Source organism: Tyto alba, unplaced genomic scaffold, assembly GCF_018691265.1.
Source record: "Tyto alba isolate M040663 unplaced genomic scaffold, T.alba_DEE_v4.0 Super-Scaffold_19, whole genome shotgun sequence".
Classification (NCBI taxonomy): domain Eukaryota; kingdom Metazoa; phylum Chordata; class Aves; order Strigiformes; family Tytonidae; genus Tyto; species Tyto alba.
In genome coordinates, this window is record NW_024881281.1 from 2,961,779 (window position 1) to 2,979,516 (window position 17,738).

At 40.1% G+C, this 17,738-nt stretch overlaps 1 protein-coding gene across 3 annotated transcripts in view; it reads right to left on the reverse strand.

Moving 5' to 3' along the window:
* The window catches only part of USP32 (ubiquitin specific peptidase 32), an 80,988-nt gene extending 65,995 nt beyond the window's left edge, over nt 1-14,993 (reverse strand). For all 3 annotated transcript variants that reach the window (XM_042791486.1, XM_042791485.1, XM_042791484.1), the window contains exon 1: nt 14,782-14,993. In XM_042791486.1, the coding sequence (XP_042647420.1) occupies nt 14,782-14,839 (58 nt within the window). In that variant the 5' untranslated portion in view covers nt 14,840-14,993. The remainder of the gene's footprint in view (nt 1-14,781) is intronic.
* Between the last annotated feature and the right edge of the window lie 2,745 nt (nt 14,994-17,738).

Genomic DNA, 17,738 nt, shown 5'->3' on the forward strand with positions numbered 1-17,738 from the left:
CTAAAAATAACCAAACCTGAATTGTAAGAAAACAGACATCTTGATCAACCTTCAGAAAGCAAGCTAAATTCACCCACCTCAAGTTCCTCCTGACTTCCAGCTCAGGTTTTAATAATTCTAATATTTTGATTTTTAAGTGACAATTTTACAGGTTCAATACCAAACTCACAGGGCATATAATTCTCTAACCAGACAATTATCTTCCCTGTAATCACTTGCTCAATATTTCCCCCAGGAATCCTCATCCTAGTTATACATGGAAATTTTATTACTTTTTTCATTAGTCTTTATTGTGACTTAATGGCTGCAGTTATGAAGTTGTCAAGAACCAAAGCAATTACTAAAAAGTCTCAAAGAGGTAAAATGTGCAAGTGAACGTAAAGCATATTTGGGAACAACCCAAAAAGGAAGAACAAACTGCAAAACACAGTTGAGATAAATGAACCAGCTATGACTAAAAAGACAACTTCCACACCCGCCCATCCCTGCCAAAAAAGAATCCACTTGAGAATATTTTTCAGGAAAACATGGACAAAAAAATCCTGCCCCCCCCAACAAAAAAATTAATCCACTCTTAAGGAATCTTTTATAACCAGAGTATCAAAAATGGCACCATTCAAATTACACTAAAGACAATTGTCTTAACATGACATTTACCAGTAACAGGAATTTAAGGGTAACAGCAACACAGTTTTGGCAATTTTTTTTTTTTTAATCAAATTATTCAATCCAGTTATGTTTTTTTCCTCCTACCTATTCTTTGGGTTTTGGTAGTATTGGATCACCCTGAGGATAAAGCTTTTTTTGGTTCTATCAGACCTAACCATAATGCATATCAAAGGTTTAACATCTTGTGTGCTGAGAGCAGAAGAAGATTTAGTTATTACAATAGGATTTGCCAATTTTCTGTAACATGAATACTTAGCATTTATGTGACGCTTTTAATCTTCAAAGAGCTTACTTCTCACAGTTACCATCCTCAAAAAGAATGCCATTAAGTATTATTAGCCTGTTTTATCCATCTGTAAAGTATCTCCATCAGGGCACACGCTGTCACATTGCTATTTGGATTATGTTTGCTTCAAGCAAAGCTAATCAGTACAGGTTCTGTGACAACCCTCCCCATAAGACTAGTGCGATAGGAATTGCTACATAATAGCCCCAACAGTGAAATAATCCTCCCACCATCTGAGCACTTAAATCTTATTGGCTATATTTTATATCCTGAGGAATTAAAGGAGCCTCGTTTTATATGCTTCCCAGTCCAACCCCATAAACCACAGAAGAAACTTGAAAGAACCTGAAAATTCAGAAACCTCTGCAGATCATTAAAGTAACTTTTGCCATACGTATGATTGCAAATTTAAGTGCAACTGACTGCAATATTAGGGACAGAAGTAATTACTGTTATCGATTAAAGAACTAGTAAACTCATTCTCAGCACCTGAACACAGCAATTTCTAGCTAGCCCTGGCTGCTCGCAGGATGCCACCCTTCCCAGCCACAGGCCCCTGGCAGAGCACTTATTGCTTCTCCCAAGATGAGGTGCTCTTACTGCTCGAGATGCTCTGAATAAATTATTGCTGACCCTGGAGAAGCACAAACACACGCTGCCAGCTGACCAGCACAGCCAGGCATGGAAACACTACAGAAAAATAAAATGGAAGGAGGCAGAGGCACAAGTTTTATGTGGGTTTAAACACAGAGCATAAGCCACCTTGCAGCAACAGCACCGAGAACCCTGAACTCCCCTCCAAAAGACAGAAGCATGGACAAAAATAAATCAGGAGTTAGGGAAGCCCTAGAAGCAAACAACCCTGTCGGGGATGCCTACCTTCACCTGAGCACAGTCATCGCTCATTGCCCAGTTTCCAACATCTTCATTCCTCGTTTTCTTTCCCTTTCCACTACTATTTCCTGATGCTTCTTCATAGTTTACATAGTTTGTACCTGATTTCCTAGGATGATGGTTTTAGTTCTCAAACTTTTCAGTATTTGGAATGGGTATTTGGTCCGATTTAGATTAGGAACAAAACTGCTCTTCTGAGCTGTCCCTTCATCAGTTTTCCTGGCAAATATGCTGAAGGTTTGTTTTGTCATAGGTAAGCTGAACAGCTTCTGTCACAACTCAGAAAAGCTGTTTCCACTTTATTACCAACGTGAAAATCATCTAGACATTTATGCTTGTTAAGATACACAAAATTACATTATATAACTCATTTCCAAGAAATAAACAGCCTATTAACATGAAAGGCAAAGGCAAATGCCAACTATGTAAATGCAACCACACAAGGACCTTGTTACCAAATAAACTGTAATATTAGAAATATTTTATATCCTCTCTCCCAACAGTGTCAAAGACACTAAACACAGCTATACTATGAATTGTCCTTTAATTAAAAAAAAAAAAAAAAAATATATATATATAGTCAAAGCCTGAAAGTTAAACCTAACCTGATACTTTTACATAGGAAGGCAGTGTTTCCTCTAGCTTTTAGTGAGGACTAAAGGCAAGGAGTTCTAATGTGCGACTGCCGGTATAGTTTTGACCTAGCCCTTACTCAAGTGTTAGTCTCTGGCAGCTAGAAGAGCCAACTCTAGCTAAGCATAGTACTTCAATACTATGACAAGTAAAGAATAATAAAAGACTTAGATATTTATACACTGCTAAATCTTAATTTCTAAAGTTAGAAGAAAAATATTACTCCCTTAGAAATCAAGCGTTTTGGCACAAACACGTTACACACATGTTTGTATACAAATAGCTGATGGACAATAAAAGGTTCTATATTTTGAGCGTTCCTATTCTCAACTCCTGGGGATACATCTAAAATATAACCTCAAACTCAGATGAAAAGTGAACTATTTTAGTGTCAGGTCACAAATTTATGTCTTCTGTTACACTGTTACAAACACATGATAACAAGTTTGCTACACAATCTGTGAATGGCTGAAAAATAAAAGCGGAATCACAAATAGAGACATTAGCCTATATAGTCAAGAATCAAAATAAAAGCTAACATGTGGTTAGTTCTGGGACCCTATTACACGTTTGGGAGAGCACTAAGAACTGAATCAGAGATATTTATTTTTTGTTAACAGACAATAGCAAGAAATTAGCATCACTATTTCCAAACTCCATTTCCACTGCTGCATCTCCTGTTAAGAGAATTCTCCATTAACATCCAAGGACTAATATTTTGTAGAACTTTCCTGAAAGATGTCCTACTAGTTTTAAGCATATTTATGCTTTATTACAAAATTTTATACTCATCATTATATGCACACTATTCCTAAGGTCCTACATTCAGAGAAATGAAAGAACGTACTTAAATACACTGTTAACAGCTGTATGGGAAACCACCTTCCAGTAATTTTACTGTCACTGATTAGTTTAGATTGATGTGATGACTCAAATTTCAGACTTTCATATAAACACACCATCCATTGTTTCGCAGAAGAGAAGCAGAGAAACAGAAAAGGTATTAGAAAGACTTAACGCCAAAGAGCTGCAATGCCCTGAATAGCTTCAGCAGTTGGACTCTCCCCCTGAATCCCTGAAGAGACTCACAAGATATCCCCAAGGACATTACAGCCTCTATTAGAAGCAGTACATTTACATAATAAATTATGAATGTTTTATATGAAGAGATTTTTAAAAAACATTTATATTCTGCTTTTTAACCTCTATTCTTTTAATACTCAGACTTCTGCAGGTATTTAGCCAGTGTTCTATATTAGCATTAGTGTGTATTGTGGTTCCTTCTTCCTTTAACCTATCTGCATTGCAATCTACTCATTAGTTAAAGAACAAGATTAGTTCACACAAGACATTTACACAGCTAAAGCAAGGTGATTAGAAGGCAACACTGAGCTGCAGGTAACACAAAAAAGTGGGGAATTTGTTAGTAGCAAAAAGATCAATTATAATTCTTTAGGAAAAGAAAAATCATGTTGTTAGCTGCAAGATTGGAAAACAGGGACAAAAAAGTCCTTATATGACTCTTCCACTGATAACAACCTTCGTTAACATCCTCACAGAATACAGAGCAGGCTATACTGACTGCACTAACTGCTACTGTGGATTTTTCTGAAAGCAATGCAGCTTCAGCTATGTGAAGTGCAAATCAACTTTTCTAAGTTTTTAACTAAAATCCAGGATTTAACTGTACCACATTGTTAGGGAAAACAAAAAAAAAAAAAAAAAAAAAAAAGTCTTCTTTACAAGACTAGGAAATTTCCAGTGCAGAATAAGATTTTGTTTCTGGATAACACGTAACAACTAGAAACATGGATTGAAAGGATGTACTTCTTCAGTCCAAAATAGATTCATGATGCCATATTCAAGTTCATTTTTAGAACAAATTTAATCTGCAAAACTGAAGTTCTCATAATTACTATCCCAATACTTTCAGTTCTTTTTCTCAACATCCACACACTTATTAAATCTGGCACTTCCTGTTCTGCTTAGCTTTCTGAGTTTCTTCCACATTTTTTTCAATCAAGTTTCAGAATTTTAAAAGAATAATTTCTCCAAACTATTGCAGTAAAATTGATCATTTAAAACAACTCTCAAAAAATCCAACTAAATCAGTCTTGTGATCACTTGTAGAGTTCCTCTGAGACAGCAGCATATACCTGTTAAAGTATTTCAGTTCATGACTTGCCGCCAAAGCAGTCTCCCAAAGGATAAAACTGGAGCATTTCCATTATCACTATAAATTAAGATAAGGAATATCAATTCAAAATACAAAAGAAATGTAACCATACATTCTATATTAAATACTTCACATGAAATTAAACTGTATGACTGGATGACAACTAAAAGACCAGCTAACAAATAGATAGATACAATGTGAATAAAAAACACAGCTTGTGAGGAAGAATTCAAAATCGGTTTAGTTTTTAAAGAATGAGGAATACGTTTTTATAGAGAATGCAATTATCTCTTATTTTGGCCTGGTGATATTGCCTCTCATAACTTCTGGGTCCAAATCAGACTCCTAACTGAGTGAAACAGCTTCAAAGGATTTGGACTTTTTAAAAAAAAAAAAAAAAAAAAAATCTTCAAAATAAAAGTTATACAAGACACCGAAAAGTATAGCTTCGTTTTCCCTTCGCAGCCACTGGTTAGAAGCACGTACAGCACCCCGAGGGCTGATGTGGCTGCCTCACTCCAGACCAGTCCTACACCGCCTTTCTCTGCCGCTCATGACACGCACCTGCAGCCAACCTGACCAGAAGAGAAGTTAAATCCCTTTTTAAGGTACAGAGTGTCTCACTGACTCTTTAAAACCATTCTAAAAGTCAAAATCAAAGCATATGGCAACAAGCAAAGCCAGATGATGTTTCTGCCCATATTCTGCCAGTTTGTCCAAGGTCACCCGTTACGAGTTCGGGGCTGTCCTGTTACTTTCAACAGCATCCTTGTCCCCGAAACTCTGGGTGGTTTGCTGTGCGTTCCACCTTACTGCACTGGTGAACACGTTAACGGATGCAGCTTAGGAATACCATTCCAGAAAAGAGATCATTATTTTGCCCCAAATACATCACACGGTAAGCACAATGAGTGGTCAGCCTCGTCAGCACGGTTCCATGTGACAGGAGAGGCTTGTTATGTGCTGTGACAGGCTAAAAGGAGAAGGGAGGGGAGGATTTAAACACCCCAGAGATCACGGCATGTCACTTGATATGCCAAAGTCACCCTACCTGTGATAGCTAATCATTTTAGTGGAGGTAATGATTCAGGTAAACTACTTCAGTGCTTTCACCATTTTTACATTAAGTAATGTATACAATGGGAAATAAACCCCGGTCATTACAAACTGCCTCGATTATCATTTGTCCAAACCCTTCTCAAGCATATCCTATTTTATCGCAAAACCAAACAAAAGCATTGTTGTAAATGTTAGCATATTTTTAAAAGAAAGGAATTTTGTAAAACTACTAGATTATTTAACCAAGAAATGCACATCTCTATCTCCTGGAACTCAGCCACATGTCAGTACTATGCTAAAATAATGAAGGAACTTTTTTTATTGTCATTATAATGAATGACTGAACAGTCTACGCAGAAAAATGATTTGATTAATCATAACCTGCATCAGTTTTTAAACAGATTTGACAAACTTCTACAAAAACTAGATGCAGACAAAGAACAATATTCCAACCAAGATGTGAACCCAGCTTATATCCAAGTAAGAACCAGTAATCCAGAAGAGCTTTTACACCAGTTTAATAAAACTGCAGTTAGAAGAGATGCACTCTTCTCAAACATGTCCCCACCTATAAGGACTATGCCAGCCCTGCTCAATTGTGAACACAAGCTCATAAAAACCCCCACTTCTCAGAGGTGTTAGGATTCATTACATAAAAAAGAAATGCTAAGTATTATTACACAGCTAAGCTGAAAACACTAAAGCTATAGAGACACAGTCATCACTAACCAAAGTAAGATGTCCCTGAAGAAATCACAAAAGAGAATGTGCATTAGGATTTTGCCACTCTTTAGGCAAGCAGGGTATTTTTCTTCCAGTAAGTGCTAGCAATAACATAGTATTCAAAGTTTTGCGAATTAGACCATTTAAAACTCTTAGGCAGAATCTACCTTAATGGATTTTTCTTCTACATTCATCTTTGCCCAAAGGCTTCATTGTCTCATTATGTAAATGATCTTTTCATATGAAAATTAAATGTTAAAGATGTTTTTTGTAGTTCTTCAATACTGCAAATATCACATGGACATTCACAGTAATTCAGCCTAAGTATAACTTAAAGAAAAAGCAACTGCTTCAAGCAATGTAACAAATTAAGAAATAACTTGATTTTTAAATACTTAAAAATTGAAAGTCTTATTTCGAATTAACCTCCGGAACTTACTTTCCTATATAGAAACTTAAACTAGGAAATTACCAGTTTTGTTATGAACAATATCCAAGACTGGATTGTAAAATGCAGTTCTGAAAACACGCATGCAGAACTTGAAGACCTGCACATATATACCTTCAGTACACTTTCCATCTCATCGGATGCTCCCTGAAGAACCCCGCTAGCAGTCAACACCCAACCAGAGCTCACTTAAAGAGAGGTCGGGCAGTTCAAATCAAACACTGTGTGCTCCTCAGTAGCCTCCACTGAACACCAAGTCCTGCATTATTCAAAATAATTCTCTAAGTTTAGTTTAGTACCGCTAGCTACCGAGAGTGCAGTAACAAAGTGGGCAGCAAACACCACACTCGTTACAAAGGCAAAGAATTATCAGTCAAGGACAGGCAGAAAGACTGGAACACTTCTACTCATTAAGAACACAACTTCACTATTATTCAAAGACAGGCAGAAAAACTCTAATGCTTCTTCTAGTTGTTAAGAACACAACTTCACTTCACAGGTGTCCGTAAGTACCCAACTCTAAGGTTTCATGGCGAGACACCAAACATTTCTTGGTGCGCTCCCAGGCCCTCAGTCAGTCCCAGTAAAACCAGACGGCAGCTCCCAACCCAAGGAGGAGCACAGGGCCTACCTGGCCCGGTAGGACTCAAGCAGATGAACAGCTTCCTGCTGAGCAAATCTTTAAAATTAACAGACTACTGTTAAATAAGCCAGGAGGCCCTAAAAAACCCAACTGAGCAGGCTCTGGTTCACAACAGTCCTTGAAATACCTTAGCGGACGGAAACAATTCCGGTATTTGAAAATGCAACATTTGTCCTACCCCTCCTCCATTTCTTTTCTGTACGCTCACTGTATTTTGAATTTCTTCTTGGACCAAAAAAGAGCAGGATTATTTTAAAAATAATTGGTAGCTAAGTCATACAGATGCCATGATAAGAGCTCAAGGACATACAACTTATTAGACTTACCTGGCACTCCCTGTATACCAAATTAGGTAGAACAAATGTATGAATTCGCAACCTAACCGAAAATATACTCAGTTTTCAGAAGATATTCTGTCATTTTTAGAAAGACAGACATTTTTAACATCTGCTTTTTTCAAATACAGAAAAATCATAATCAGTGCCATCAGAAAGCAGCAGTTGTACAATAACCTTAATTTATAGAATTAGACATACGATGCCTCACCTAATCACATTAGTTGCTAATGCTATGTTCCTTTTTATTCTCACAAAGCTTGTCATCCCTTCACAGGCCCATTTTTTTAATGTGATTTTATTTTTTTGAATACTGAAGAATTGAATGCCTTGCTTATTTTATGAAATGATACAGTAGGCTGGCTTCCCTTTCAACAGAAGGGAGTGAGGGTTATTTTACTCATTTCTCCCATACTGCCAGCAGCCAGAAAGCCTGATACTGTTACAGGTCAAGTACAACAGGACTCAAGTAGCCCCCTTGGTTTGTTTTTTTTTTTTTCTTTCACATTTCATTAGAGATGCTTCACATCATTTTGAAAAGCTTCTTAGTTTCTATTTTTGTCTTATTTTATTTTCTCTGTGAGACAACGTCAGGTAGATTTAGGACCCTGATGCTGTATTTCACAAAAACAAGGATTTACAAAATGAAAGATGAACAGAAATATTTCACAGAATCTATCAGGTTGGAAAGTATCTCGGGAGGTCCCCTAGTTCAACCTTGTGCTTGTAAATGGGTCAACACTGAACTCAAACCAGCTTGTGGAAGGCTTTGTCCAGGCAGGTCTTGAAAACCTCTAAGGATGAAAGTCCAACAACTTCCCCTGGGCATGTATATTTAAAAAAAACCAAAACAAAACAAAACACCAAAAAAAACAAAAACAAAAAACCAAACAGAAACAAAACAAAAAAAAAGGCCTGCTGTTAACGTAAAAACTAGAAACTGATTAGAAGGAGATGACCATGAAAATAACTGATTTCATTGATTAAAATACAAGAAACAAAGCAGAACAAGCAACAGGTATATGAGCTTTGAGATATATTGGCATATAATCTATAAAGAAGTAAATGTTTTGAGTACTCAATTTTAGCCTACATCAATATAAGAAAATACATTATGTATATAATAGTCCGATAGTGTACTTTTAGCTTACATCAAGATGTTTAACACTCAAAATGAGGATTTGTTCAGCTTATCCTTTAACTTCCAGCCACCATGGCTGGAATATTATCTACTTATGCTCATTTGGCAGCTTTCCTGACCGCTTTGATTTGAATCTCCAGTAACATGCCGACAGGACAAAAATGCATCTAATATTACGAGACTACTATTATTTAGAGACATGATGCACTGGCTGAAGTGAGAAACCAGAGGACTTCCAACTTTTACTGAATCATATTTCAAGGTTTTGAGGGCTTTTTGCTTCAAGATGTTCAACTGTTTCGTCTTTATGAAATGCCTGCACTCTTAAATCCTTTTCTATGAGACTTGCATCACTGTGTGCACATCCAACACCAGAGCATTTTCTCACCAAGTTACTGCCATGCTAGATACAGCTGGACTTGGGAATCATCTAAGAATTACTAAAAACCTACTAAAAGTTATGCGATCAGCTCCCTCAGAACCACAGCACTCATAGAAGCCTAAGCAGAAGGCAACCTTTTCCTCTAATTCATACGCTTTCAACTGGTATTTCATAAAGAACTTCTAAAGATCACAAAAGGCATCTCAGGAAAGGAAACTTACTGTTAGTTAACATAAGTTCACTATACAAATGTTCCTCATTTCCAATAGGAAATAACTTGGACAGCTGTAAGTAAGAAGAGGTTGAAAACCACTGAGTACACTTCTCTAAACTTGGAACCTGAAGTAAAAGAAGAGAAAGTGGTCACTGCAACTTCACAGATAGAAGAATTACAGATCAATAACCTCTCCTAATAGCAGCCTCTTCTCATCAGTTCATGGAAGTTTAAGCAGAATTCCTCAAGTCACTTGGGCACTGTAGTACATGTTCAGCAGAGACTACTGAGGTATCCTCCCCAAACAAGCATCAGAACTGAATGACAAAGTTGTGAAATAATTACTGCTCTGTGAATTTGAGCAGCTACTTGCAGCTCTACAGATTTATAAACAGGAAGTGTGAAGCTATGCATTCGTACCTGCTTTAATCATATGACAGAGCCCTAAAGCCATCAAATACTGGCTGACATAACAAGCCTCGCTGTATAATCTAGGCTGTCTCAACAGTGGATCCTATTCATTCTGATAGCTGCTAAAAAAAAAAAAAAAAAAAAACAAACGGCTGAGAGAGATCTAGGCATTTTCACTGCATGCATCTGAAAACTCCAAGCTCCTTAAACTGAAGGGCACAGGTTTATACCCCCAGAAAACAACATATCCTGAAGAATGTTCACCTACCTACAGTGTTCAAGCACTGTTTTTCAGGTCTTAGAGAAAAGAAGGTAGATATATGCCTTCATGGGATACAGAAAGAAGAGAATAAACCACTAAAACGATTCCCTAATAATTTTTCCTAAAAATGCATCTGGGAGTTTAGAAGTTAATTTCACAGTCTGGAGTAATAAAAGGTAGGGCTCAAGGGCTGAGTGGATGGATTTTCTCACCAGGTTGAGATCAAGACAACCTCAAATGGATGATTATATATTTACACAAGTTTTCCATCATTCTTTTGTCAGATTTATTATATCTATATGCTTGAGGATGTCAATGATCAGATACCAGATATATATGTCTTGATTTAAATAAAACAAATGTAGCTATTTTTCAAACTCAATCAAGACACAGAAGGTCATTAGCAAGATTTATCCTCTGCCCATCAGATAACATTAGTCATTATTGGAAAGCATACTAACTATCCTTTTTGTGGATTAAAGTGGGTTTTCATTGCTTTAACGGGCTTGTTGTTCTCCAGTTGGTGGCATCTTTGAGATACACAAATAGGAAAGAAAACTGTCTTCAAAAACTACAATTTCGTGACCTCTCCAGAGGCAAATCCTGTGAAATTGATACACCTGCAAGTTTTGCCTCAATATTAGCTGGCGTTTTAATTGCAGGTGCATTTTTGAAAGATGGGATTATTTTTGTTCTTTTTGATCTTTTTCTCAGAGATCATAGTGCACAAAACAAGACACAATGAAACGGATCTATCAGCAGCCAGTCATTTCTCCAAACAGTACACTCACTGACCACACTGACGTTGTGGCACTTCCCACTTCTTCCATCTCAGCATACAAGCAACAAAAATTTTACCTTGCTTTAAGCAGAAAGAAAACCCCATCTTCCTCTCTGGCACAAATTTGACAGATTCATGATTATTCATTGACATTTCTTTTGTTTAAGTGGTTACCTGACTCAATATTTAGCATATATAAGCTGAAAATGGCCTGAGTTAGCATGATCTGCTCTAAGAGGCATTCACAGAAACTTTTGACTATAGATTCTATAATCTCATAATTTTCAAGTACCTTCATAAATTTACGCTCAGTCTGTGATTATATTCTGAAAGTTACTTAAGCAGAATACATTAACAGTCACTCAAAAATACAATCCTTAGAGATCTGAAATAAAATGGCCATCAATACAACATTGCCATCTCTCTGCTGGGTAATCTTTAAAGTGCTTTATACACCACACAGCATAGTGCAGGAGCTGCTGTGAAGGAGCTAATACAATACTAACAGAAAGTTCTTCATTTTCTTGGCCCAAAGACAGCCCTTTAAGAAATCAGGTGTCAAGGCTGACAGCAGAACAAGTAAAAGATAAGGCAAGGCCTAACACTGGGCAATTCTCAGGAGCGAGCAGCCAGGCAGCCTGACGAACAGAATGGCAGCAGAAGAGTCGGAAATGAGAGGCACGCGTTGGAAAAGGCACCAAACCAAAAAGGGATACTGAGTGAGCCTGCCTGACTTGCTGCCTTGGGAAGAAAACTGCTGTTGAAGCTGAGGGATAAGAAAAAAAGCAACAAATTCAAGGGCCACGTTACCAGTTTATGCCAGCCCAAACTCAGTTTGATAAAATAACCAATAATCTTATGCCCAGTTTGGAATGAAACACTTCTTTTACTTCACCTATAATGATCTGTCCATGAATTTCTCCTCCTTACAAAGAAGTCATCCTCTGAAGGAGGTCTACAGGATCAGGAAGAGCTTTCACCCCAAGTTCAGAACCCATACCTTTGACACAGCAACAGGAAAAGTAGTGCCTCTGGCTACTATAAATAAGATGAACATCATTTAGTAATATTCATAACAAGAGATGTCTAAAATAGCATCCCTTACTTTTCACTCTCAAACTACGCAACCAGACACAGATTTTACAGGGAAAAAGGGAGACTGACAAGACTCAGTGTGACCTGCACCGGTGGACACAAGACGACTTCATCATGCCCATCCACACGGCCTTGTCATCCACTACGCAAGCGGCCAGCTGTCTGTGCCAATGAGCAATAAAAAAAAAAATAATCGCAGTACCATCTCACTCTCAAGGGTGAAAAAGGCCATTAACACCAGACTGCTCTCACATTTTCATCTCCTTGAATAGAAGTTACATTTTAGCTACAGTTATTTATATTGTGAGTGTTTAACCACAAAAACTCTCCTCACCTTCACAACCTTTGGTTACTCCCAAAATGGAATTGCAATAAATAAAATCGCAGCCACTCGCAGCTTAAAAGTGAGCCTTATTTTCTACAGCTTGCAGAACCAGCAGTATTCATTGCATTTTTCCAGATATTCTGAACAACTGAAATTAAAACTAGTGTCTCAAAAATATGATCAAAACGCTCTGCGTGATCGCTACTTCTACTAGTTAACCACCATTGATTACATATGAAGAATTCACAGTTGAAGAATTTGTACAATATCACCCAATATAAAGCTTTCTCAGCATTTAATGACCAGGACACAATGTTAGGAAAGGCAGATCTAATTGGACGTCAGTATATTTGGCTTTCTTTTTTAATGTTTATCCATTACTGCTGTTTGCTGTTTGTGTCCACAGAAATGCCACAAGTTCCAGCAAGATTATGTGCAAGTAAGAATGGCCTAACAGATAATGTTTTGATAACTAGATTGTTTTATACATACAATGATTCACTGGTTAAGTAAACAACATAGTTATTTAGCAAAACATCAATTTATATTAGAGAGCCTAAAACAACCTTTCTGTTCTCCTACAGAAAAACAGTATTAAATGCCTCATACGGATAGAATAACACCAAAGAAAAATATTACATTCACTGTGCAAGAAATAATTTTAAATAACTTTAAAGCAATCAATTTCATGTCAAATAAACTTTTAACTATGAAACATTCAGATCAACTTCCTAGATTTTGAAACAGTATACAAGTTTAAATCTAACTTTAAAATTCAAAACATTTGGGGTTTTTATTTATGAACTTTGGAATGTACCTCTTGACCAAATGAATGTATTTTCCACCAAAGAGCTTATTCCAAACACTTCCTGTTATATTCAACTTCACACCTCTACCAAGCTACATTTGTAACTCCAGCTCTTCTAAAAATACATCATTCACTAATGCTCTTAAAGACTTCCTATACTTTCACTATAAGGAAAATTCTTCAAGGCTGTTATGTTTAAAATCTGTAACGAAAGGGAGTTTGAATCGTGTATTTGTTTATTCTGCTTGAGAGTACATTGCTTCATTTCCTCTTTGACATTGCATCCCTCAGAGCCTCCACCGTGAAAAAAAAAAAAAAAAACAACCAAAAATATTTAATAAAAATCCCATTTCACATTAATTTAGTTCTCTTTCAATTAACACTCAGTGTTCCCTCCCAGTTTTCCCTTATCAATCATTACATTGCTTCTCAGATGTAAGCAGAAATAAAAAGGGCAGCCATGTATTGGTTTGAGCTTACAAATTTTGCCAGCGCTTTAAATATCAAACAGGTGAACTGCCTTAACTGTTTGCCCTGCATCACATGAATGCATAATAGAGCAACAATTATAAAAAACTGTCCTCCCTGCAAACCATTTACTGCTGAAAATTACTGTCCCTCTTTGTCCTTGGACTTGGATATCAGTTCTAGAGCAAGGTAGCTGACAGGGTGTAGCTTGCCTGTCGCCTTGGAGCCCTGCAGCTGCAAGTGGTTCAGCGTTTGGCTTGTTTATGTTTTCCCTTTGCTCGTTCGCCTTTAAATCCTCCAGGAGGGATCCAGAAACAGGGCTAAACCAGCCACATATCTCACAAACCACGCGAGCTACATCCATTTTTCAACCTAGAGCTGCAAGATGCGTGCTCCCCATCACGGGCAGCAGCAAGTAAACATAAGGAGCCGGGAGGTGACAGGCAGCGCGGGGAGCCGAGCGGCGCGGCGGGTCCCGGCGCATCGGGATGGCGGGATTCCCCGGCGCCGGTTTGGGGGTTGATGGTTTGGGTTTTTTTGTTTTTTTGGTTTTCTGTTTTTTTTGGGTTTTTTTCGGGGGGGGGGAAGGGAGCTGGGGGAGCAAAGGGAAGGCCGAGGGCTGCGAGACAGCGGGAGGGTTTGGCGGCAGCAGCGCCCGCCGGGTGCCTCTGCCCCTCCCGCCCGGCTGAGGGAGCGGGACGGCACCGGCTGCCGAGGGAGGGGGGATCCTCCCCGCGGGTGCTGCCCGGGCCCCGTTATTAAGACAGGGGAGGTAAATAAATAAATATAACTGGGGGGGGGGGGGGAGTGGAAGGAGAGGAAGGGGGCGGGGAAGGAGCGTGAAGCAGAGGAACGGCGCAAGTGCCTCCGCGCCGGGGTCTGTCATGGTGGTGCGAGGAGCCGCCCGCTGACAGGGGCAGAGCGGCCCCCCCCCCCCACACACACACACACACACACTTCCCCGCCGCGCTGCTCTCCCCCCCCCCCTCCCCCCCCACCGCCGCTCCCCCCCGCGCCGCCGCCCTCACCCCTCCGCAGGGCCTCGTCGTAGGTGAGGAAGCCGATGCGGGACTCCTTGGCGCCCATGATGCCCCTCAGTCCATGGCCTCCCCCGCCGGCCGGCGCGGCGCCGCTGGCGACTGGGGAGCGCGGGGCGGGGGGGGGAGGCGGGGCGGGCCGGGACGAGGAGGCGGCCGCGCGCCCTCCCCGCCACCGCCTACCATGGCGGGGTCACGTGAGGAGCCCGGCCCCGCCCCCGCCGCGTGACGTGAGGCGGGAAGGGCCGGCCGCGGCCCCGCGTCACGTGACGCGGGAGGACCCACCTCCTCCTCCCCCCCCCCCCCCCCCCCCCCCCCCCCCACTCGCGCGAAGGGCGCCGGCGCGCGGCTCCCGCCGTCCCCCTCAGCCGTTACCGGGGGAGGCGGCGGCCCCTCGGGCTCTGCCTGAGGGCGGTTCCGCGCCCAGCGGCGCTGCGGGAGGGGGAGGAAGGGCCGCCCCCTCGCACACGCCGCTTCGGAATGAGGTACCTGAGGCAGGCTGGGCCGGAGGTGCGCCAGCATCCGCGGAGGGAGAGGCGCGGGGCGGTGGGGGGGCACCCTCCCCCCCCCCAGAAAAACGGCCTCTGGGTCCGCGGCCCTGGGGCTGCAGCCTCCAGGCCCCCGCCTACCCCCCAAGAAACTGCGGCTCTCCTCAGAAAATCCTCCGAGGAGAAATACTGCAAGCGTGGGGTGACAGTACAAAGCTCCTGTTCCACTAAACCGCCTTTTTCAACGTCTGAAAACAAGAGATGCGGACTGAACTGTAAAAGGATCAAACCCAGCTCCGTCCTTTGCTGTTCTTCAGCATGTTTGCTTTTAGTATTCAGTTCAATACTTAACACAAAATGGGAGGATTTCCCAAATGGCTCTGTTACAACATTAAGCCTGGTAACATACCCTGGGTCACTCCTGAGCAGAAGATACGGAGTTGAAAAGAAAACATTAATTTCCAAGGGCAGCTTGTTCCAAGGATTGTTCCTGCACAGAAACAAAGCCTGTGAAAACACCAGTCACAAGTCATTCCCCAGGTTACGGTTTCCGTACTGAACAGTTTTACCACATCAGCTGGAGAAAAGGTCAAGCTGAAGTTACTTTCTTGCTGATGTTAGTTCACGCGGAGGTATTTTTATAGCAAACATTCCAAACAAATTTCATATCTGATACGCAAAGTCAGGAATGCTGCTTACAGAGAAGATAGCTTGAAGGCCAAATTTCTCCTCATGGAACTCAAGTGCAAAGACACTACAACTAAATTCTGCTTTGTAAAGCTTCCTTACAATTTTTCCTGCCATCATCCAAATTGTTAATTATCTTAGATTTGTGACAAAGAATGTAATTATTACACTCAAAATCTGCCACAAAGGTCCTTTTGCCTCTCTTGAATATTGACTGCGGGGGTGAGGGGGAGCTTAAGTTCTTTTAAATAATATAAATTAAATTGTTGGAAACATACTTCACTGACCAGACACTTGTTACATACTTATCTTTTAAAGAGATGTAAGCTCCCTTATATCCTCTTATTCCTATGCTACCTTTATATATCTCTTCTTAATATAGTCCTTCACCCAAGCAGATTTCAATTTAGATACAATATAAACTCTTTAAAATAAGTTGAGAGAATTAATTGGACAAGTGTAGCAACGCATCAATCCAAAGCATAAATTGGCGGTATTAGAAACAGCTAGAGAAGTCTGTTTTATCTTGTGATTAAATGGAGTATTCCAACCCCTAACGATGGCATTCCTGCGCCATGCTCTGAGGGACTGATTCTTTTAGGTATTAACTTGCAGCTGAGAAGACATGGTTTAATTCCTGACTTCACTGTGGTATTCTTGTGCGAACTTATGTCTAGTAATAGTCTTGTAATGTTTTGTTTGCCCCTCGGAATTACAGAGATAACAGTACATAGAGTCCTGTTTTGCTTGGAATAACTTGCACTGGGATACAGCCAGACCCAAACCGACAGAGCAGTTACAGAAGGCAATTAGAGCAGGAAGCAGCTACAGTGTGTTGTAAGACAGCCTCACACCGATTTCTTCTAGTTTTCATGCTGATTTCTCCATGACTATTTATCCTTGCCTCACCTCCCTTAAGTCTCTTACTTTCAGTAAGTTACATTATTAAACAGCAACAAAAAAACCCCAAGTAACAAGGCACACCACAGAACTGATGTAACGCTCCCTGGCCTGTTTCATCTCAACACACCGGAGTGAAGGAACCTGGCGGGACAATTTCCATTGATGCTATTGCAACCACCACACTTTAACTGCTGTCCTGCATCCACGCAATTCCATGTCGTAACATGGATGAATTACCAACATCCCTTTCTGTGTATTTACAGAAATTCACCTATCTCTTTTCAGCTTTCAAAAAAACCTCGACAAATTAAGCTCTTACAGTTGCCCCTCTCTAAACAAGTACATCATTCCACCAGTTCCTATCAGACTCCCTCTATGCAAGTTTCAGATCACTTTTTCGAGTACGGATAACCGGACTTTTATTCCATTTTCAGCTGAGGCCTCACCAACACTCTGCAAAACTATTCCATTTTTATCTGTTATGTCTTGAAGAACCTCTACTTGTAGCATACACAAACCCTGTTCTCAGGCAGCAGAGATTATTTGGCAATATAGGGTTTTTAATGACAACCGGTTCACTTGCTAAATCATGAAAAAAAATTAATTTCTGAAATTGTAATTACAAGTCAGATCCTGCCACCAGCTTAAAGTACCGTCACAAACAGCTGACTTGGTATTTGATGCAAATGAGGAAGCAGAAACCTCTAGTGAGGGGTTTCTTCCTGTAGAGGAAGGAAAATGGATTGCAGTGATGGTTAATACTTCATATTTAAAAAAAATGCTCTTTCCAAAATGGTTACAAATATATGTTATGTTAAAGCTTGCAGCTTTTCACAGCTAGCTAAGTTGTTCAGACTTATACTGCACTTT